General features: G+C 40.2%; 1 protein-coding gene across 4 annotated transcripts in view; it reads left to right on the forward strand.

Annotated features, from left to right (window-relative positions):
* The window catches only part of LOC124099022 (uncharacterized), a 67,050-nt gene that overhangs the window by 13,547 nt on the left and 29,847 nt on the right, over positions 1-23,656 (forward strand). The window contains exons 4-7 of one of the 4 annotated variants that reach the window (XR_009227781.1): positions 10,918-11,033; positions 18,933-18,995; positions 19,471-19,623; positions 20,415-20,767. Coding sequence is in view for 1 of the 4 variants with exons in the window: in XM_058582596.1 (XP_058438579.1) it covers positions 12,663-12,670 (8 nt within the window). In the remaining 3 variants the exon portion in view is untranslated. Of the gene's footprint in view, positions 1-10,917; positions 11,034-12,472; positions 12,723-18,932; positions 18,996-19,470; positions 19,624-20,414; positions 20,768-23,656 lie in introns of those variants that run through there. The other 3 variants (XR_009227782.1, XR_009227783.1, XM_058582596.1) reach the window with 3 other exon arrangements.

Consider the following 23,656-nt stretch of genomic DNA (forward strand, 5'->3'; position numbering starts at 1 on the left):
AACTTCATGACATTTTTTTAAATCCATGGATGTGGAAATTACACATAAGAGGGCCAATGTATCCATTTTGAAGCCCAGTTTGGTATTTGATCAATGACTGATAATTGAAGGAATCAAGAAATTAATCTGTAAAGACAATGAAGAAAAGGAAAGGCTCTGTGTGTGTGTGTGCCAGCCATGCATGTGTGCCAAGGGCTTCTCTGCCTGATGAGGGGTCTTAGGGAAGCACAGGGGGCTGATCGTAGAAAACTTTCAGGGATGTTGAGACAAAGGGGTCTGGTTTTCAGATCATGATTTTTTTTTTTCCTAAAGCACAGGGTAGTCTTGGTTGACATATGAGAAGGCAGGCTGGACATGGCAGAAAAAGAGGATGAGAGGTTAGGTAGGGAGTGGGGAGCGAAGAACAACACGTACAGAGCTTCCTAATCAGGACTCCCATCTTCCCCTAGCAGTAGTGATTCTGTGTGTAGCTCCTGGAAGAAGAGCGTGGCAGAGGGCACCTGTGGGTCTGAAACCAAACTTCCTGAAGTGACCTGCCAGGGATGATTTCCCACTGGTCCTGGGGAAAAGGCATTGCTGAGCCTGAGGATTTATCTGTTTGTTTCCAGGAGGCCTCTGTGATCAGCTCTTTTTCTGGTTGAGAAAGCAGGACAGGAACAGAGTGTGATCCCTGAGACCCATTTGTGCCCCTTGTGAGATCCAGTCCTGAGCTAAGTGAGGCTTCATAGTTTCCATTTCCTTGTCCTCTGGGGCTCCAATTCTCTCCATTCATTCATGGATTCCATGATTGTGTATTAACTGTGTGTTGATGGCTACCACATGCCACACTACTCTAGAGCTGGGGACACTGTGGGGAAATAGACTGGCAGAGCTCCTGCCCTCATAGAGCTTCTAATCTACAGGAGGACAAAGAGTGTATCAGCAAACAAATGCATCCTGCAGCTCCTGAGGGTGACAAGGGTCATGGATAAAATGAAAAAGGGGGACCCACTGGGGGCTTGGTGGGGACGGCAATTTCAGGAGCATGCTTCCTTTTGAGGAGAGGACATCTGGGATGGGAACTGTGAGAAGAGACAGTAAAGCAAGCATCCAGGAAAGAGTGTGTTAAAGGGAAAGGGAACCCTCTGACACCTGCCACCAAGAGGTGCTGGCCCATGGAAGGTCAGAGAGCACGTCAGTGTGTCCCACATGATGTGAAAAAGATGGAGACAGGGAAAAGAGGAGGCTGGAGGGAAATGGGCTCTATAGATTATGGTTTGGGGCATAATGGATTGGAGCAAATTACCTTATGTTTTTAGTAAACTAACTCTCCATTTTTGTGATTCCATCCATGCACCTAGAAGGGCACGTAGAAGGAGACCCTGGTGAATGGAAAGACCACCAGACCAGTGCCAGTAACAGCTTCAGGGAATTGTGATGATAATGGAAGGAGTCACAGGTCCCAGAGGAGCATCAGGGCACAGTAAATGGGTCTCACATGACCCACTCTGGGGCTTGTTCCAAACTGCTCAGACAGTGAGCTGGCACCAGCTATGAAGAAATAATCTTTATAATAATGAAGACCACTTTGGTTACTCTGAGTGAATAAGCTGGAGTGGGATAAGTGAGGTAGGAGAGAGGCCAATTAAAGGATGATTACAATAGTTCAGCCTGGAGATGGCAGTTCATGGTCATGCCTGCAGAGACATATGTTGGAGACAGAGTTGGGAAGATTTACTGACATTTGGTGAAGGAGAGTGAGGAGGGGGATGGTGTTATCATTTGCTGAGATAACAAGGACAAAGAGGGAAATAGAATTTTGGTAGGAACATTAAAAGTTCCATCATGGTATATTGAAAAGGACACTGGCCAGAAGAAATCTGAAGCCCAAGGGGGTGGTCAGGGCTGCATTTATATATTATCAGTTTTTTTAGCTTCACCGGTGCTTCAACCATGCTGTGAGCAACCAGGAACATGTACAGTTCAATTGTTGCTAGTGGTACTGTGACAAGACACCTAGCTGTTCATCAGAACTTCTCGCTTGTCCAAAGAAGTGTTGTTGCAGGGAGCAGCTGCCCATGGCTCCCACTCAGTTTTCTGCCCCTGTTCCTTTTAGGTGGAAGTTCCTTGAACACTGATGCCAGGCCAAGACAGTGACCAAGTGATGATATCTTATCGATTCCCTCTCTTTCTTGTTTAACTGGCTAGATGCAGGTGATAACAAGTCCCCTGGGCACTACTGACACATATGGGCCAGAAAATTCTTTGCTGTGTGTAGTAGAATGTTTAGCAATGTCTCTGGCCTCCACCTACCAGATGCCAAGAGTATGCCCAATACTGAAAATAAATATCTCCAGACGTTGCCAAATGTCTCTTGGAGGCCAAAGTACTCCTGGTTGAGAGTCTCTACCCTAAGATGGTGAAGCCACAAAATGGAAAACTCTGGATCTCTGAATCACTGCATGGATGACAGCCATCACTCTCTGATAAGAAAACTCACCTTGTACTTTCACATGAGTGTCTATTATATAAAATCATTAACATTTAAGGTCTTATTTGTTATTGCAACTGTGTTATTCTAAGCAGTCCAGCACCCTAGTGATGCCATAAGCAAAACATAGCAAAGCCTAAAAACTACCACATTCCTGCCTGTTCAGTCTGTGTAGATAAATCATCCAACTTCTCTGAGCCTTAGTTTTTATTCTCATCTGAAAAATAAAGAAATGTTAGACTAGATGTGTAGCTTCCAAACATTTAACACTATAATTCACTGGAAGAAATGCTCTGTGACCAAGGACACACATGAACTTCACAGAACAATGCTCACCATTATTGTGAGTGTGTAATTCCAATGCCAACAGGATGCTACACTGCTGTTGCAATTATGGGCATAAAGAACGTGTAAGAAAATAGGAAAATGATGATTTTATTGGGTTGAAAAGCAAGCAGTCCTGAGTTCTTTTCTCATGGCAATTATCTTGAACATATATGCATAAAACCCCATTTTTGCTTAGAATGTTTTTTTAATGGAAAGGAAACCTAATACTACATTTCCAATCCAAAGAAAACCTGGGTTCTGGCCCCTGCAATGCTTCTGACAGACTGTATAATCTATAAAAGTGGTGAAAGGAAAATATGTGGCTTCCATTAGGAATTCTGGAGGGAGAGAGAGTGGCATTATTCAAAGCACATTCTAAGGACCAGTTCTATATAAATATAAGGTGTTATTCTGTTTGCCTTTCATAATGAGAAAGAATGAAATATTATGAAACTAAAAAAAAAAAAAAAAAAAAAAAAAACAAGACTGAGTAATTGCTGCCATAGACATTCACCAGAGCACCGAGGACAAACTCAAAAGGTAGTCTATTTTCCTGTCCCAACCCTTTTTCCTTACTTTAAAAAAGTCTGTCTTGAATCCACAGGCTATAGGGCCCCTGGCAGCTGTAGTAGAAGCGAAGGAACCAGCTTCTGTGGAGACACTCTCCTCCCTGCCAACCCTTTCTGGACCTTCAATGGAAAGTTTTATGAAAAGATACAATAGAGTCAAAAAGAAGAGAGAGGTGCAGTTTTTTTGAAAATTCTAATTTTCCCAACACATTCCTCAATGGTTGCTTCCTTTGTGACATAGTCTGTGGGGGGATTATACATTACTTTGTCATTTGGTTCCAGAAGTGGGTAAACTGTTTAATAGCTCTCTGAAGAGTTATATTTTGTTGCTCACAACATAAACACCTCCTATGACTGCAATTTTCTGGACTTCAATTGCTAGTGAAATGTCTTTTGGAAACGCTAAGAAAGTATCAAGGGCACCGTTATCTTTCTTTTTCTACCCAGGTACATTAGTGTTTCATGCCTCAGTGGATAAGAAGAGAAATTATGGAAGGCAGAAGAGGGAGATCTGAAACAGATCTCAGGTGAAAGACAGAGTTACATATCAGTACCGAGAATGTATAGTAGGATGTTTCTTGTTCCAGAAAGATGGTATAATGGAATGTCATCATATCACCCTTCCCAGAATACTCCAGTCTTGAAATTCCTGGGCACTGTGGTTCGTATGAATAATTATGATGATGCTAACGAAAATAGTAATAGTGGGTAGTACTGATTTAATGATCTTTAAGTGATGGATACTATAGTAAGAAATGTATGTATATTGTTTCATTTAATCCTCATAATAACCCAAGAGGCAAATTCTATTGTTACACTCATTTTGTAAACGAAAAGACTGATGCTTCAAGAGGGTTCATAACTTGCATGAGTATCAAACTTAACACATGACACAGGTAGCATTTGAACTTGAGTCAGTTAGAATCGCGTTCATGCTCTCAATCATTACGCTGTGCTGCCTTCTTGATGTTCATAAAGTGTTCACAGAGGATGTGCCTATGACATTCTGAAGGGGTCTCATGGGTATTTACACCACTGACGGTGATGATATCCTCTTTTGTTGACACCTTCCTCTTTTTTTCTTTTACTTAGAAATAGTGCTTTCCCTAAAATCCAATTGTGTTAGCTCTAAAGCACCATGAGAACATTTCTTTGCTTCTTCACAATTTGTCAGTTTATAATATTCCCTAATTGACAATCTTGAATCCCTCTTTCTTTTGTAAATAAATCCCCTTTGCCTCATCACATGCCACATGGAATATGCCCTGGGTCCAGTCATACTGATTGGCCCAGGATGGGAGACATGATTCAGCTGGGCCAATCAGCGTTCTTCTCTTTTGCCCCTGAGGTGATAGAGAAGTCTCTTTAGTTCAATAAACTGATAAATCATGTTTTTGTTTGTTTGTTTGTTTGTTTTCTATTTGACTTCAGTTATTTCAGGTTGGGTTTCTGAAAGAATCCTGGTTCATACAAACTTGTCCTCTGTTCTCAATTTTTGTTTTACTGTGGGCCCTGTATACTTCAGCTATTGAAGAATTTGTTTCTATATCAATAAAGACCAAGAAGTACATTTGAGAATAAATAAAAAGTGAAGTAAAGATGGAAATGGGACCAATTAGGAAACATCTTCAATGTAGGTGTTGGAGGACATAGGTCCGAGGGAAGTTATAATATTCCTTCTCAAAATATTAATTTAAATATGGGAAGAAGTTTTTGCAAGAAGGAGGTGTTACAGGAGATACCATCCTGCTTGCCTGTAGGAGAGTCATGAGGATTTTGTAGATCCAACCTTTGTCGTTTTATGCCAAGTTTGAGGACCCATGATACTTTAGGCTTTATGAAATATTTCTCCTCTGAGCACTTGTGTTTGCATAAGTTTTCTATATTGGGTATGTATGTTTTTCTAGTAGAAGCTTTCTCCATTGTGTACATCTTTCTTCCCCCTAAGGGACCTATAAAGAAAAAAAATATCAGCTTGTTTTTCTAAATAGAGGTTTGTGCTAAACACAAAAATTGAGCTACAAGTAAATTCTGCTCTGATCTTGAGGGATAAAATAAACACAAAGCAATGCAGAGCTATGTTTTGCCAGAGCCAAATAGAACATGACGTTCAGAAGTTTCCAATTGAGTTCCGAAATTAGAATAAATCTTGGCAAAATGCGTACTCACGTCCCATTAGGAATCTTATCACTTGGACTCAGTTCTGGCTATTTCCACTCCTTACTCATTCCAGTAGCTCCCAGGAGGCCTGAGGACCTTTCTCCATGTGTTTTGGAGCTGCCCCAGGACTGCTGATTTTTTCTTTCTTGTTGGCAAGACTGTGCCCCAGTTAGGATGGAAATAGAGCATCAAGAAACCAGTCAGTGATCTAAGTTTTGAAGGCCCACTTCCAGCTCCACTGCTTCTAGAAAGCCCAGCTATTGCTACTGACTGCCTGGTTTTACAACTGCAACCCTTCTAGAAGCATTTGGTTATAGATGTTGGGTTTAACCTTTTGATTGGTCCTTGAGTCCTGGCTCACAGTGAAAGTTTCCCTGGATTATACATTCTTTAAGAATGTAGTTTATTTCCAGATTTGTAGCCTTCTTGGATAGGTCCTCTGGTTCAAGTGTGAGTTTGGGAGTTTCTATGAGTTCCTATCAGGAAGTTGTTGAAAGCATCCATATGGTTGAAAATAAGTGTCAAGCAAGGACAGGTAAGTATGTGCTGAGTTTTACCTTCCAGGAGCCAGGATACCACACTTCACCACCAGTGTGGACTTTTAAGTGCCTCTAAGTCCAAGACTTTATCTCATCTCCCCCTGTTCATGAATCAGAGCATAGACACTTGAGTTCACCAGTGTCATCTTTGACATTTAACATGCCATATTCATTCTAACCTCAAATCTTTGGCTCATCCCAGATTTTCCTCTTGAGATACTTCCCTCTATTCTCCAAATGCCCTTCATCCCTCAAACCCATCTCTGGCCTTACATGCTCTGCAAAGCATCCCTGTCAACAATTTCAACCCACATTGATTTCTTGCTTCTCTTTTTCCTCTGTCTCTACTATCATACAAAGACTTTGTGTCTTACAGTTTTCCGGAAACATCTTGAAGTCAGGGCATGTATTTCAGGCTTCCTTTTATTTTGTATCTCTTGCAGTTTGAAAAATAGGTACTTGATATTTGCTCAAAGTACTTGGTATTTGCTCAAATCCAACAACATTCATAATCTGATTTTAAAAATGTGAAAAATCTGAACACTAAAAATTAGAGGTTGTAACTGAGATTAAACTGAAGGAGATCTAAATGGATCCTGAATGTTCTTATCACCCACAAAAAGTAACTGTGTGAGGTGATGGCTATATTAATTAGCTTGATTAATTAGCTGATGGTGATGATATCCTCTTTTGTTGACAAAATTTATATGTACATTAAAACATCACATCGTATACCTTGGACATGTACAGTTTTACCTCAATAAAGCTGATGAAAAAGAAGCCCTAAATAGATGAAAGTATAGCTTCTGCTCATAGATTGGACCACTCAACATTATGCTGCAAAAATTATCTTCCTAACAGTGAAAAAGGCAAAAATTTTCAGAAATAGCACATAAAGTATATTAAACATAAAATTGAAAAATTAGACTACCTTAAAAATAAGAATTTGTTTTTTATCAAAAGACACCATTAAGATGAGAAAACATTATGTCACATATCTGAAAAGGACTTATAATCAACTATAGAAAGATCTCCTATAAATTATTAAGAAAATATGGAAACCTCAGTAGAAAAATATGCAAAAGACTTGTGGAGACAGTTTATAAAAGAAGAAATCTGAATGGCCAATAAACACATGGAAAGATGCTTCTGTGAACACTTTATGAACATCAAGAAGGCAGCACAGCGTAATGATTGAGAGCATGAACGCGATTCTAACTGACTCAAGTTCAAATGCTACCTGTGTCATGTGTTAAGTTTGATACTCATGCAAGTTATGAACCCTCTTGAAGCATCAGTCTTTTCGTTTACAAAATGAGTGTAACAATAGAATTTGCCTCTTGGGTTATTATGAGGATTAAATGAAACAATATACAAGAAAATTAAAATTAAAATCCTGATCTCTTAAAACACAGCCACTGGAATGGTTAAAATAAAAATATTCAAAACTAAGCAATGATGATAATTTGGAACGTCTGGGCCTCTGCACATGCTTAGTATATGATGCAAGTATGCAGTCGGTACAATCACCTTTCAAATCTATCTCATTGAACCCACTAAAGCAGAACATATGTATATCATATGAAATAGCACTTCCACTCCTAGGTAAATATGAGCACATATGCTTATCAGAAGACATGTGAGCAGAATATTTATAGCAACACTATGCACAATAACCAAAAGGCAGAAACAGCCCAAATATTTGACAACCAAATGGGGAAAGCAAGATGGTATAGCCATACAATGAAATTTGTACAACAATGATAATGAGCAAAGTATTGAAACATGAGAAAAACTTGGATGCATCTCACAAACACATCATATATTTAGCAAAGGGAGTCAAACACAAAGAGTATCTACTATATCATTCCATTTTTTTTTTTAAGTTCAAAATGAAGCAAAACTAGAGGGGCCACAGGAGGACTGTGGAGATGCAGAACTGTTCTTCATCTGGGTGGTGGTTACAAGGGTTTGTTCTTTTTGTAAAAATTCATTGAATTTTACATGTATGGTTAATGAGCTTTTTATGTCTATCTGAAGTATTTATACTCAAAAGCAAAATGCTATGACCTAGAATGAACTGCCACTCAGCGGGGATTTTTCCCAGTGCGTCACTTCTGCTCGTAAGCTCTGGAGTAGAAAATGAGGAAAGTTTGATTTAACAAACATACTCATAAATCAAATTTCAAACCTCATCTTGACCTTGCAAAGAATAAAGCATGGCTCTGAGCTACTCAACTCCTCCTGCTTCAACAAATTGACCCATAAAACCATTTTATAGATGTCACTTTGCTTTGCTTTCAACAAGGAAAGCATTTTTACTAATAACATTCTCATCCTCATTATCTCCCCATTGTAACTCATCTCCTGGCTTAGAATTTCGTATGTCTCATGACGATGATGAACTTGTTGAAACGTGAATTATAATTATATATATTATTTTATTATTCCACTATCCCACCTTTGCAGGGCAAAGTAGCCCTGTGCTGTTCATTTGAGTACACAAGAAAGGCTCAAAGCTAGATTTTTTTTAAAAAAATAATTTAATTAGATTAACTTCAAAATTTGGAGTGAGAAGCTAAGTGGGTAGCTCTAGCTGCATCTGAGTAAGCCTTAGATTCTCCCTTTTGCAAGTGGAGTAGAAGGTCATCATTCCCACTAAAAGTCCATTATAGTGTTGTAGAGCTACATTCTTCAACATAGTAGCCATTGACCACATACAGGTATTTAATTTAAATTAACTAAAACTACGATTTAAAGTTCAGCTGCTCAGATGCACTATCCATGTTAAGAATGTGATCCCAAATTTGATTCGTGAAGCTTGTTCTTAGATATTCCAATTGACTTAGGATAGTCCAGCCAGAACATTCTTTGTTGAAGGCAAATTGCAAAATATAGTCTCCTGTTTTTGTGTAAATTCTATCAAGTCTACCAAAATAAAGTGAGCAAGTATTAGATATGAAGCCTAATGTCTTGAATTTAAAATGTTTATACTTAAGCACTAATTAACTGGAACTTTGATGGTGTAATTAGTCATTTAATACCTGTTTCCTTATCTTTCCCCATGGACAGTAATACCACCCCTCAGAATTATTGGGAGAATTCATTGATGCCTGCTTTCATTCAACTTTCTTTTTTTTTTTTTTAATTTTTTAGTTGTAGATGAACATAATGCCTTTATTTTATTTATTTATTTTTATGTGGTGCTGAGGATTGAACCTAGTGCCTCACACATGCTAGGCACACGCTTTACCACTAAGCTACAACCCCACCTTCATTCAACTTTCAACATTTAACATTTATTCAAAACTACTCTGTGTGTCAGAACCTCCATTGGTGGGGATTTTCACAAAGAACTCACAGTCCAGCTGGTGATTTGCTGCATATTTCTCAGCCTTTTAAAAATTATTTGCCTCTGATATTTTTAAAAACAATCTCCCTCATCCACCCATGAAATTTTAATACCACAGACACTATGTTAGTCAGTTTTTCATCACTATGACCAAAATACCTGACAAGAACAACTTAGAAGAGGAAACATTTATTCCAGAGGTTTAGTCCATTGTTGGCCAACTCCATTGCTCTGGGCCCAATAAGAGGCAAAACATCATGATGGAAGGGCATGGTGGAGGAGTGTTGTTCTACTCATGGTGGCCAGGATGCAGAGAGGGCAAGTGGATGGGGATACAGGGAAGATGAACCCTTCCAGGACATGTCCCCAGTTACCTGCCATCTCCAGTCATGCCCCATCTACCTACAGTTACCACCCGGTCAGTCTATCCAAACTAGGATAAACAAACTACCTTATAACTCTCACAATGCATCATTTCATTTCTGAATATTCCTGCATTAACACAGGGGATTTTGGGGAACACTGCATATCCAAACCACAACACACTATTTGTTTATGTATCTTGTGCATATCTGTGCTTTATAATAAAAAGCAAAAATTTCCAGTCTCTCCCCTGCCAAGAACCACTTCTGGCTCCCTTAGGGAGACACCTCCCCATTGAGAATGAGGAATGTAAATGATGACAGGAGTGTAGCAGATGCACCAAGATAAAGAGGCACAAACTGCTCAGTTTGTCTCACTGGGGGTGCAGCTGTTATGGGTGAAGCCAGGAAAAACTTGAGGGAGAAAAGCAGGGTGCTGGTGGCCTTCTGATTCCTTCTACAAAGAAGGAATCAGAACTACAGGGCAGCCCCAGGGAGGGTGCAAGGTGAAGCAGTGTGCCTTCTCCTGATTGGGTGTATGAGGGGTGCTGATGTGGAGGGGGGTCAGCCTCACAGGGCCTTGAATGCTGAGAGTAACCCTTGTCACAGAGACATTAGGAACATATAAAAGTTTTAAGAAGGGGAATGACTTGCTCACTGATACATTTGCAAGTTCATTTGGGTTTTGTGTGGATGAACAGGAAAATCTGCTCAGAGATAGAGGCAGAAATCTTGACTTGCATGAGCAGTTACCTCTGACATTAAGAGAGGCAGATGGAGAGAGTTTGGAATACAATTAAGTGACACAGTTTATGTGCAAGCAGCTGGAATGCTGCAGGTAATTTTTTTAATAGTGTTTCTTATTAGGATTTGGGCTTTGGAAAACATTTGGTGGCTTAGCATTAAAGATGCATCCCAGAGGTCAAAAACCAGATTTCTGAAAAGTTTGATATTTGTGTTTTTTAAAAAATATTTTTAGTTGTAGATGGACACAATACCTTTATTTTATTTATTTTCATGTGATGCTGATAATTGAACCCAGTGTCTCACACATACTAAGCAAGTGCTCTACCACTGAGCCACAACCCCAGTCCAAGGTTTGATATCTGTTAAATCCATGTTTTGTTTTGTTTTTGAGGTGAAACTGCAGAGTAAATCTGGACAGTGAGTTCCAGGGGACTGCACAGGCTGTTCTTCATTGGTACCTGGATCACTGAGCTGGCAGATACCACAAACACTGCAGAAATATGACAGGTCAGTACAGGCTTGGGCATTCTCAGACCTGTGCAGGGTTTTATTCATTAACTTCAAGTGCTCCCTTGTCTCATCTTTAGCCACATGTGAATCCACTGGCTATATCAGTTGTGGTACTTGCCATCTCCTCTACCCAGGTCTGTTCTCTTCTTTTGTTATTTTATTTTATTTTTTGGCAGTACTAGGGATGGAGCCCAGGGCCTCACACTTGCTAGGCAAGCATCCTACCACTGAGCTACATACCCAGCTCCCTGCCTGTCTTCTAGTGATTGCCCAATCTGTCACCAACAACCCTGAGAAGTGACCATACTCTCGTGTTTGCAATTGTAAATTAGGCCACTTTTGGTTGATCCAACACCAAGTTACTTGTTTCTTGTCTGTCAGTAGCTTTTAGGATTATGAAAGATTCAAGAAAGCAGCAGCGATGTAACAGGCAGGAAAAGTGAGGAAAGTTCTCCTGTGAATGGCCCTTCCATGAAGTGGAGGGGCAGGGTCAGTGGCTTTTTTGGCAATAGGAGGACTGTTTGCCATTCCTGGAGTGGGCAAGGCTTCAGAAGGTGGAGCCCAGGGGTGGGGCTGCTGATGCTGTTACTTCTTTCCATGATGGGAAGCAGGCAGCAGCTGTCCGTAGAAGCTTGTCTGACATGGGCCTGAGGAGGACAGGAAGGCATCTGTCCACTGTCTTGGACCCTGGGATATATACTAAAGCCTTTGTCCTTTAGCTTTATGAGAGCATGCTCCTCTTGTTTGACTTGGAATTAAAGACTAGTGCTTCTTTTGCCTCTTCTGAATCAAATCCATGCCCAGGTGGCCTCTTCCTCCCTCTCATCTTTATCATAATTTTTTTCTTTCCAGCTTCCAGAACCCACCACAATGAGCAGATAGTAAGAACTGATAGACTTTTCCCCACCATCCCTTTGAACATCCTGCTCATTAGCTTCCCCAGCTCCATTTGGGTTCCCACAATGACTGTCAGACTTACCTGACCTTAATTGAACTGCCAACTGGGTTTTACAATGTTGGTCTTTGCTCTCACATGGAGACAGTTTAGAACCCTGCTTGTTGATTTGCAATGAAACTTAGGCACAGGACCCTGGTGTTATGCTGGCCCAGGGTGTAGGAGATGGATTCATCCAGGCCCACAGTTTCCACTTAGCTTTCCTTATCTAAGAAGAGGCTGGAGCCAAAGATAGTTAAGGAACTTTGCAAGAGATCCCCTGAATGTTCCAGTAAGCCCAGAGCTTCTGACGGGCTGGAGTTCCATCCTGGGTGAGGGCTACTTAGCTATTAAAAGAACATAGCCAAAGAGTGCTGACTTGCTTCTGGAGAGAGATCTTTAGTGCTGGGTCATGGTTCCTGACATAGCCAATGTTTAAAAATTAACTGGAGGAAGAGCTTTGGGAATATGTAAAATAAACACCAAAAGAATGCAAAGCAGGAACTGGAGACCAATACACTGTTACAGACTCAGGATTTTCAGCAACTTCAAGAGGATGAACAGTGATGTCAGATTCAGGGAAGAGTGAAAACTGCTAATGAGAAATGTGAATGATTTTACTACTAACTTCATAGGACAAGAGAGATGTAGTGGGCCATCATGAATCAGAAGAGCCTTCAGGTCTGCGGTGGATGATAAGGTCAGAGCACAAGATCCAACACCACAAATTTCACATGGCCCAAATTGAGCAGGTCTGTCTGGCCTAATTTCTATTGACTGGAGCTAGTTATCTATTGTATGATTACAGAATTATCTATTATATGGTTACAAGCCTTGGCTATAATTGAATGAAGATATATTTGGTGCATAATCCAATGAAATATTTTAACAATTTATTTGATCATTCACTCTTTTAGTAAATATTAACTGAGCACAAAGTACATACCATACACTGAGCTAGGTGCTAAAAACACAATAGTAACCGAGATTGACGTGGCCAGAGCCCAGTCTATCAGGGGAGATTGACTAGTAAAATCACAAAATTATTAAACCAGTAAAAACACAAAATTATTCCAAATGATAATCCTCATTAGCAAATGAAAGTACAAGGTTCTGGACAGCACAGAGCAGGAAGATCAGGCCTGATTTGGGGAGAGGGATTCAGGGAATGTTCCTTGAGAAAGTGAGTTCTGAATTCATGGACGGTTGTAGAGCTATGTTCTTCAACACAGTAGCCATTGACCACATATAGATATTTAATTTAAGTTAACTAAAACTACAATGAAAAGTTCAGCTGCTTAGGTGCACTATCCATGTTCAAGTGATCAATAGTCATCCGCAGCAAGTAACTGCCATATTTTTATTATACAGTTATAGACATTTCCATTATTGCAGGATGTTATGCATACTGAATGGTGATTCTATATAGGATTTAACTAGCTGGAAAGGAGCACATGGTGGGGGGGGGATATAAACACCTTGAGCAAAATCAAACAAACAAAAAGATGCTATTTATTTTGGAGAAGCTTGATTGTAAGGGAAGAAGGAAAGAAGTACATAGAATGTACTTCTTTGATATTTGTGTTTTTTAAAAAATATTTTTATTTTTTAAATAAAAACATTGGGCCATAGGTTTCGGTGAGGGATCAGAGGACACAGGAAATTTTCCCTCCTCCTATTTTCTAACACAGACACTGAACAATTAATCCCTAGGCATTTATTCAGTTCTAATTCCCAGATGGGCCCCCGTTCTGAGTCCTTGCTCCGGTTCCCACGTATACAAAATAAAGACCAAAAAAGCAGAACAGAGAAATAATATTGTGCTTGAATTGTTCAGTAAAATATAAAATGAGTGACAGAGAATTGACAATAAGTTTCCAATTGTGTGGTAAAAATCACACATAACTAAATACAGTTGGGCCTCTGTATCCATGGAATCCAACCAACCACGGATGGAAAATATTCAGGAAAAAAAATTGTGTCTGTACTGAACATATGTAGACATTTTTTCTCTTGTCATTATTTCTCAAACAATATAGTATAACAACTATTTACATAGCATTTATATTAGGTATTATAAGTAACTTAGAGATGATTTAAAGTATATGGGCAGATGTACATAAGTTATATGCAAATACTATACCTTTTTATATAAGGAACTTGAGCATCCGTAGACTTGGGGGTCCTGGAACCAATCCCTCATGGATACAAAGGATGACTGTATCAGCTATTGCCCTGTTTTCTGCCTTTTGCCACAGTGCCCTGCCCTCTGCCCTTCACATAAATGCAATTGTTCCCAAGCATTCTTTCCTGGGCCCTGATCTGTTTTCACTCGATTCTCTTTTCATTCTGCCCTTCTAAGTGTGGTTGTCTACTACGTGACTTAGCATATGATCCATGTACTGACCATTTCCAAGCCTCTGATTCCAGCCCTGGCCCTCCCTTCTGAGCCTCAGACTTGAATTCAAGTGTCCACTAAGAGCCTCCAACTGTCTGTCCTCAGGATAGTGCAAACTCATTCCTGTGGTGCCCACCCAAGCTGCGCCTTGGTTCCCAACTCAGCAGTGGCAATGCTATGCCACCAGAAACCAGGAGACTGGGCCTCATTCTGACTTCCCACTGACAGCCCATCAGTCACCAGCCCTGTGGATTCTGTCCTCAATAATCTCTTAAATTTATTGACCCTCTCCCCTTCCCTTCCACATTATCCTAATTTAAAATGCACAGCCTGGATGATATAACTGGGTCCTATCCAGTTTCCTTAGTTCCAGTCTCAGCCCTCCCCAATCCATTCCCTGCACTCCAACTATGCAATCCTCTCAAATCTGATAATGCCTTTCCATTTTGTAATACCTTTTAGTGCCCGCATTACAGTGGTCCAAGTGATTGATTATCTGTGGTTACGCTCCTCTTGATTTCGCCCTGATTACTTCTCTAGATGCTTTTCTTATCCTTTGTACTTTGTATGTTATTCTCCAGACACACTTAGCTTCATTTAGTTCCAGGAATCCGGCATGCTTAACTTTGTATTGGGATCTTTACACATGTTGTTTCCAGAAACATTTTCACGTCCCCACCCTCTTTGCCTGATTTGCACAGTTTAGATGTTGTTTTATCCAAAAAGACTTCCTCAAATTCCCTTGTGCAAAGTTAGCTGTCCCTCCCACAAAGGAGTAGGTAAGTGGGTCAAATAGTGGGCCCCCAAAGAGATGTCCCTATCCTAATTCCTGGGACATGCAAATGTTACCTTAGTTGGAAAAGGCATCTTCATAGATATAAACAAGTTAAAAAATCTTGTTGCATCATCTGAAATATCCAAGTAGACCTTAAACACAATGACAAGAGTCTTTATAAGAGACATACAGAAGAGAAACAGAGAGAAGTGGAAAAAGACGTATGAAGGAGATAAAGATTGGAGTAATCTCTCACAAGTCAAGAAACCAGGAGTCACCAGAAGTTTCAAGAGTCAAGGAAGGATTCATCCCTGGTGCCAGAGGGCATGTGGTCCTGTTGACACCTTGAATTTGGACTAGAATTCTCCAGAACTGTAAGAAAATATATTTCTGTTATTATAAGCCACCAAGCTTGTGGTAATTTGCTACAGAAACCCTCAGAATCAAAAACATTCTCTCTTTACTTCTGATCACACTGCACTAAAGTGGCCTTGTATGTGTGCCTAACTTCAGTGAGCTTTTCATGAGGGCAGGAGAATGCATATGTTGCTTCCAATTGTATCCTCCACCGTGGCCCAGTACCTGCTACTGACAAAGCAATCCATTGTCCTTTGATACAAGAATGAAATGCTATTGGCTGATACACACAGGATGAGCTTTGGGAGGAGTTGGACTTGAGCTGCTGTGACAAAATGGGCAGGATTTGGGTAACATCAAGAAGGGAGTGATCATTCCCAGCAACTGGAGCCACATTAGTGAGGGCCTGAAAATGAGAATGGACATAACATGAGATTAGCCTGACTATAGGAGAAAGTTCTGAAATAAAGCTGGACGAGCACTAAGGTGAACTCTTGGGACTTTCTCCTGCAAGACAGAACTTCCTCACAGGTGTACTCAGCAGCTCCTATGATGCTCAACAGTCATAGTATGCCATGGCATCTTTCTCTAGCATGGCTGGCCTTAGGGCTTCAGGTCAATCTACAGTCATAGTTTGCCATGGCGTCTGTTTTCTCCAGTATAGGGATTCAGGGCAATCTACTATAGCATAGAAATATTGTTTCTTTGTGTGTCATGGTTTAACATAGACTGGGAAAAACTGATAAGGTTAGGAGTCATTAAAACTTCTTGAATTAAAAGATGAGTAAGATCAGCTATGTACTTGCTAGCCTGAGTACAAAATAAAAACGTGGGCCCTTGGTACAGAAATCATTAGGAATTTCAAGATGCAATAGCGGAGCATTCAACCAAGTGAGGTGACTTCTAAGCAGGGATTTTATGTAATTGCACAGGTCTCGCACTCAAGAAACTGCCCCTGACTATGAAGGAAGATTTGCTAAAGATGGATAGGAGATTGTTGTGAGATATGTTGAATGGATCGGGAGTTGGGGTGAGAGGGTTACATCAGGGGGACAAGGTGGGAGGTAATTCAGGAAGACAGAATGAGGAGACCTTGGTCTAAGACAGTTTCCTGGGAATGCAAAAAGGAGGATAAAGGTAAACCCAACTGATGGTATGCTCCCAGAGTCAGGGGTATTTCTGGATCTTTCCAGACTTTTCAGTGCAGGGGGGAGCATCAGGGGAGCCCTCTCAGAATGCAGTTGCATGGTGTGTGTCATTGACGTTGCACTGGAAACTGCATCAAACAGGAATAACTAGAATTCAACAGAGATGGGAGTGAACATGGGCATTTTTACTCCACAAAGGAACCCCGTGGGTATTGGATTGTTTGCTCAACAACTCTACGACTTTGGTGAGGGAGGTGGATGGAAAGGCAATGGAAGACAGGCCACCCTCAGGTGCCTCTGGAGGCCCAGTGAAGACGTGAACGTGTGAGGTTGAGGAGTGACCAGGACCTTCATGAACACCTAATTGCCCAAAGGCGATGGTCACTGTACAACTTTAGCCCATCATGGCCCTGTAAGGACACAAACAAGGACTGGAGACCATAGCTGCAGACTCTTAGAAGGAGAGGATCCAAAATTGTGAGATCTTCCCCAATTTTTAAGTTTTGAAAATTAAGTTAAAATTATGCATATACATGTATATGTATATAGTTTCCCTCCAGAATGGGAAACAAGGGCATGAGGCAGAGCAGACTCCATATATACTAAAGAAAACACAGCCCCCCTAAGCCTCACTTTTACCACCATGGGGATAATTTTATTACCTACATTTTGGATTAAATAATGTCATTTAGGTAAAGTACAGAAGCCAGCCTTTGCCATATAAAAGCTAAATAGATGCTGGCCTTTATAGTTCTTAAGCCTCTACTACATATCAGGTTCTTTGCTGTGCACTTTATATATTCTCGTTTATTTTATGCTCACATCTATTCTGTCAAGTAGGCTTTATTACAGTTTCTAACCCATTCCCTAAAGGTGGGTTAGAAATGAGCGTTCAAAGATATAAAGTCACTTGCTTCAAATCACAGTCTGTAAGAGTGAGCAAGAATTCAAATTTCATTATTTCTGCCTCCCAAGTTATTGCTTTTTCAATGATGTCGCTTACCTGGTACTGACTTTAGTATTTTCTTCTGGCAGTTTCTTGGAAGAATGTTCTAGCAAATGGTATTTTTTTTTAAAGTTAAAACAAATTTCAAAAAGAGAAAATATAGTCTCTTTCCTCTTACATACTCAAATACATACACCTATGTACACACCTGCTCAAAACGAATGTCATAAAAGTGCCAGTACATTTTCCCCCATCCAATGGACTGTTAAATAACATTGTTTACACGAATTAGCTTCTGTGTTTTTTCAATTCTATGGGACAATTATCGCATTCCTATTCTGCCTCAAAGGTGAAGAAATTGACAGTATAATGAATATGAGACTTGGTACAGGCCCTAAGGCAAGAGATTAACAGGGAGGACCCTAATGCCTTTATTGAGGAGACTTACTCCCTTGGGTCCACTCAGGAATGGTGACAGGTGTCAGAGCCAAGTCTGGGGCCCCAGGGCCTCTGTGCCCTGAGAGGCAATTAGCTATCTGCTCAGTGGCCTACAATTCATGTATATATCCTCCAGTCCTGCAAATTGATCAGCCCATTTCCCTCTTTTCCTGGGGGCTTTCAACTCTGGACTTGTCTACCTAAAATCTTCCAGCAACCAGAATTTCTTTTCTGAAAAAATTGAAAAGAGGAGGAAAAAAGAAAGAAAGAAAGAAAGAAAGAAAGAAAGGACTTGCAGTGCTGATGTCTGAAATTAGCAAGAATTTTAACTTGTTCCTGGAACAAATTCTAGGGCATTGGAATTGCGAATGTCATTGGGTAGGGTGGGGGGAGGACCCAGCTGGGCAATCCAGAATGATGAGATTCATGGCAAACAGCTTTGTTTGATTCTTTTGACTGTGGCCAAGCCAGTAGGGCTGACAGCATGATGTTCTCAGTAACAGCCTCGACAACAACATGATTTGTTTTTCTTCCAAAGCTGAAAACGGCATCTCAGCCTGCTTTCTTCTGAACCTGTGGGATGCGAGGGCTGATTTCAACCTCCAGAATGGGAAACCAGGGCATGAGGAAGAGCAGACTCCAGTGCCAATGTCATCTGGCAATCCCTTTTACTTAAACAACATACATTTTTAATTTGGAAGAACTTGTTTCATCTTTTAATAAGTAAGATTTCAGATTAAGATGTTCCTCTTTCTAACCACCAGATTGAAACTCAAGATTGTCTTCGGCCAAGGGCCACGATATCTGTGCTATTTCTATAATTTACAGCAGAAACTGAGTCTTGAAGCTTGGCCTTGGGTTCATGTCTGCTTAAATGGGTTATCTTCTGGATTCTTTCAGGGAATTGGGAAGATGTAAAGTAAGCCTCAGTTTCCCCCAAAAGGAAAGCTGAAAGCTGATAAGGTATGTAGACCACTAATAAAAATGATGGTAGCGGTTAGCTAGTGGTTAATAATGATTGCAAGTGATTTCAAATCTCATGCACTACAAGAAATGCCAGAGAAGTAAGTGAGAGTTCTCTTGCTTTCTTTGCCACTAAAAGAAAGCCTCTAGCCAGATCTGTGCTCTAATACTGCAGGGAAATCGTGAGTCACCAAAAGAAATGATCCCTGCCCCTACTGTCCTTGCCATCTAGTGCAAGAGCAAGGTGCGCATGGTTGCACTCATGGGTTCACGGTGAAAGAGAGGCACAGGCTCCAATGTGTGCTTTGTGCAAGTTCATTTCCAAGTCAGTGATTTGAACTCAAATTGCATCTGCCAATATAAATTATATTACAGAGGCTGAGAGAATTCTTGGGCTGGCAAACCACAACACATTTTTGCTTTTTCTGACAGTGTAGGATTTGTCCACCTTTTATACTTTTGTCTCTACCCATAGATGTCATCCCTAGCAAATTCCAGAGGCTCCACGGCACCATCCTGCTGGAGAGAATGATTTCCTCTCTCTTTCCATATGGACTCTGCTTTCTTAAGAGTTCCAGTGGGAGTGAGAATATGGTACATGACCGTTGGCAGGAGGAACAAGTGGCAGGTGAGGCTTCCAAGACATTCAAGGCATGGTTTGTCTTCAGAAAGGGACTTAAACTTAGCCAGTATAAGCCAAGGGGTTTTAGGGAACACCTTCTTGGTGAGTCCCTTAGCCTTTAGGGACTCTTGGAAACTCAGTTTCCTCATCAGGAAGATAGGAACAACAACAATAATAAATGACGCTTCCCATAGGGACTTGTTGTAAAGAAAGGAGAGAGGGCACGAGATAATGCAAAGTGATTCTGTCACATAGTTGGCATGTAGGAAATATGGACTACGGGTCTAGTCGTGAAAGAGACAAGATGTACAAATGTTTTGATAAGTTCAAGTACACAGAATGCAGACTGTGTATATACAGGCTGAGAGACAGGACTGAAATTGTCTGGGTTTCAGGTGATTTGGGAGCAGCAGATAAAGCTATCTAGGTCAGCACCAGGAAACTTTCATGTGGGTGACCCTTCATAGGGCATTGAAATGTAACTGTCCTGTATTATGTTTGACTACCCTCTTCCTGCCATCCTAGCATCTAAGGGACAAAGAATAGTACCCAGCAACATGCTCCACACTGGCATCTTGAAAAAGAGGAACTAATTGTGACTAGATTGACTCATGCAAATTGATGAGGAGAGCTCCTCTGGGGAATCAGGAACCCTCCCAGCACAAACACCAAGACTGATGTCCTGGACTGTAGTAGCTTTGGGACTTTGGCCAGAGAGAGACAGATGTTGCCTACCTGGCTAAGGATTCAAATTAGATTACATGTGACCCTAGGTGAGGTGTTTTTCTTTGTTCCAGTGGTTCTTCATGTCCTAGAAATCCAACAACATTGAATCCGTTCCCCGCATTTCCCTGATGGACACTCTTGGTCTACACACAGGAACCGTTCATTCATCCTGCTCTCTGGAGATGGTGCTTCTTAGATTCTTAACAACAACAGGCTTAAAGATAAAGAAAATAGAACTTTGAAAATATAAAATAATGGTAACATTGACAGACATCTGGAGGAGGAGGATGTAAGATAAGTGTTAAAACACTGTTCCTTGGGGCTGGGGTTGTAGCTCAGCAGTAGAGCATTTGCCTAGTACGTGTGAGGCCCTGGGTTCAGTCCTCAGCACCATATAAAAATAAATAAATAAAATAAAGATATTGTGTCCAACCACAACTAAAAAGTAAATAAATATTTTTTTAAAAAATACTGTTCCTTGAAGTTATTGACTGGAGAGTAAATCAGTGCTATCTAAAGATGTTGAAAGAGTCTCCAAATGCATAATTGAGCATTCTACATATAGCTGATAGAAAAACCTTAAAATAAAACTAACCAAACTCAAGACAAGGCCAGTAGTACAAGAAAGCCAGAGAATATAAAGGGGATTTTTCATCTTTTGGAGAAGTGAGTCAAAAACAATAAAAAGCCTGCTAAAAAGTTTATTAAAAAAACATATAGGTATATCAGTTAGCTTATGTTAGACTATAATGAGGCAATAAACAATGTCCAAACAATAGCTTTAATATTTAATTTTCTTGTTCAGTTCCCATTTCTGTGGCTTTGGTAGCTAGCCCTGCAAAAGACCCCAGTGATCCTTGCCTCTGGAAATGCAAGGGTACCTTGCATTGTACCTTCCCAAGTGATGCCACAGTTGGTCCACGTGACTCTATAATACAGCAGAAATGTGATGAACTATCACTTCTGAGATGAGATACTCTCCATTATGGGTATGTACTATCTCTCTCTTGGGTGGATCCACCTGCCATGTTGAGCAGCCTGGTCCACAGAGCTATACCACAGGAGAATATCTTCAGGATCCAGAGCGAAGAGTTATTAGACTTGACCAAAAGTCACAATCCATAGAAGGCAAAATTGATAAATTACAAATGTAAAAATCTTTACTCTCTGAAAGATCCTCTTAAGAGAAGCAGAAGTCAAACCACATAATGAGAACATACTTTTAAATAGCCAGGCATGGTGGAGCACACTGTAATCTCAGCAGCTTGGGAGATGAGGCAGGAGGGTCACAAGTCTTAAAATAAAAAAATAAAAAGGACTGAGTGCTGAGAGCCACAGCCGAGTCTGTATGGCCCCTGGCATTTTGCCAACAGTATTGATTGACAGGCGAGGCATTACTATCCGCCTCTGCCGCAACTTTTGAGTTCTCGCACTATTTTGGAGTTCTCGTGGGGATACTGAGGATGTAGCTCAGTAGTAAACTAGTAAGGGTTCAATCACTGCCATAAACTAAATAAATAAATAAGAAAAGAAAAAAGAAAGAAAGAAAATATTTGTAAATTGCACATCTGACAAAGGGTTATTATCTGAACAAAGAATTCTCAAAACTGAACAGTACAAAAAACGAACAATTCAATGAGAAAATGGGCAAAACATATAAGGGGACATTTCATCAAGAATATACAAATGACAATGGGTATATTAAAAGATGTCCAACATCAAAACCCATTAGGGAAGTGAAAATTAAAACTGCAACAAAATATCCCCACACACCTATCTGAGTGACTAAAAAGAAGTGACAACACCAAGGGTGAATGGTTCAGCAACTAGGATACATCCAAAGCAGCCATAAAGAGGAACAAACTCTTGGCACAAGCAACACTCTGATGGAGTCTTCAGAGCATCATGCTGAGTCAAAACAAAATGAAACATAAAACCACATAGAAGGAAACCAGAAGACTACACACCATATGATTCCATTCATGTAGCATTCTTGAAATGACAAAGTTGTAGAAATGGGGAACAGATAATGTTGCTGAGGTCACAGGCTGGGGGAAAGGTGAGAAGAAGAGAGGCGAGTGTTGCTTCAAAAGGGCAAGAAGAATCTCATGAAAATCCAAGACCATTTAGTAAAATAGAGGAAAGGGCGGGGGGGGGATGGGTAGGAAGAGGAGAGGGAGGGGGGAAGTGCTGAGGACTGATATTGGCCAAATTACAGTTGCTACATTGAGTACATGTACAAATATGTAACAACAAATCCCACCATTGTGTACAACTGTAAGGCACCAATAAAATAATGTAGGGGGAAAAGACAGGGAGCAACGGGAGGAAGTAGGCCCAGGGCCTGGCTGTGGTGTACTATTGTGGTGTACCATTGGAGGAAACTAGGTAGAGTATAAAGTGAATCTGCCTACATTATTTTCTGTAATTGCATGTGAATCTACAGTTGTATCAAAGAAGCTTAAGACATCTGAAACAAACTTTAAAAAATCTTATTTTATTACTTTTAAAATTAAAATAACCTATATATAAAACCTTTACATTTATGATAGGTAGAGAGACGTATATTTAACACACATTACAAAGAGTTAATATTATTGTAACATAATCTTTTGTACTATTAAGAAAAGAACAAACAACCCACTAGGAAAAAGTAAGTAAAAGCTACAAACAAGTAATGCCCAAACTAATAAATGCAAATGGCCAGGAAGTAGCACAACCATGAGCCTGTTGACTTATCCGCCATTTAATGTCCCCTTTCATTCTTGAAATACCCTAGATTGGACAATGAATTAAATATAATCATCTTACTAATAAACTGATACAAAGATGTTCCTCTTCAGAAGTGGTAAAAAAACCAAGTTATTCGGGCTGGGGCTCAGTGGTAGCATCCTTGTCTGGCATGTATGAGGTACTGGGTTGGATTTTCAGCACCACATAGAAATAAATTAAAAAGGTCTATCAACAATTAAAAAAATTAAAATAAAACAAGTTATTCTTCTATTATCTGGTTAAAGAATAAAGGTTTGTTAATTCTCAGTGTTGGCAAAGATATGGGGATGTTCTTGTTTTCTGCTTGTGAGAGTATAAGTTGACTCACGTTTTTTACAGGCTAATTTATCAATGCACATACAAAAAACCATTAAAAAAGTGTATCTCTGTGAGCAGCAATTCCACTTCTAGAAAGTTAGGCAAATATACAAAGATGAACCATCAATGATTTTCACTGAACTGTTTTATAAATGTCGAAGATATACCAAACAGCAAATGTCTATCAATCAGAATTAATTAGGATAGGAATGCAGACATAAAT

This window comes from Marmota monax, unplaced genomic scaffold, assembly GCF_021218885.2.
Source record: "Marmota monax isolate L192 unplaced genomic scaffold, Marmota_monax_Labrador192_F-V1.1 WCK01_AAM20220418_F8-fsc00011, whole genome shotgun sequence".
Classification (NCBI taxonomy): Eukaryota; Metazoa; Chordata; class Mammalia; order Rodentia; family Sciuridae; genus Marmota; species Marmota monax.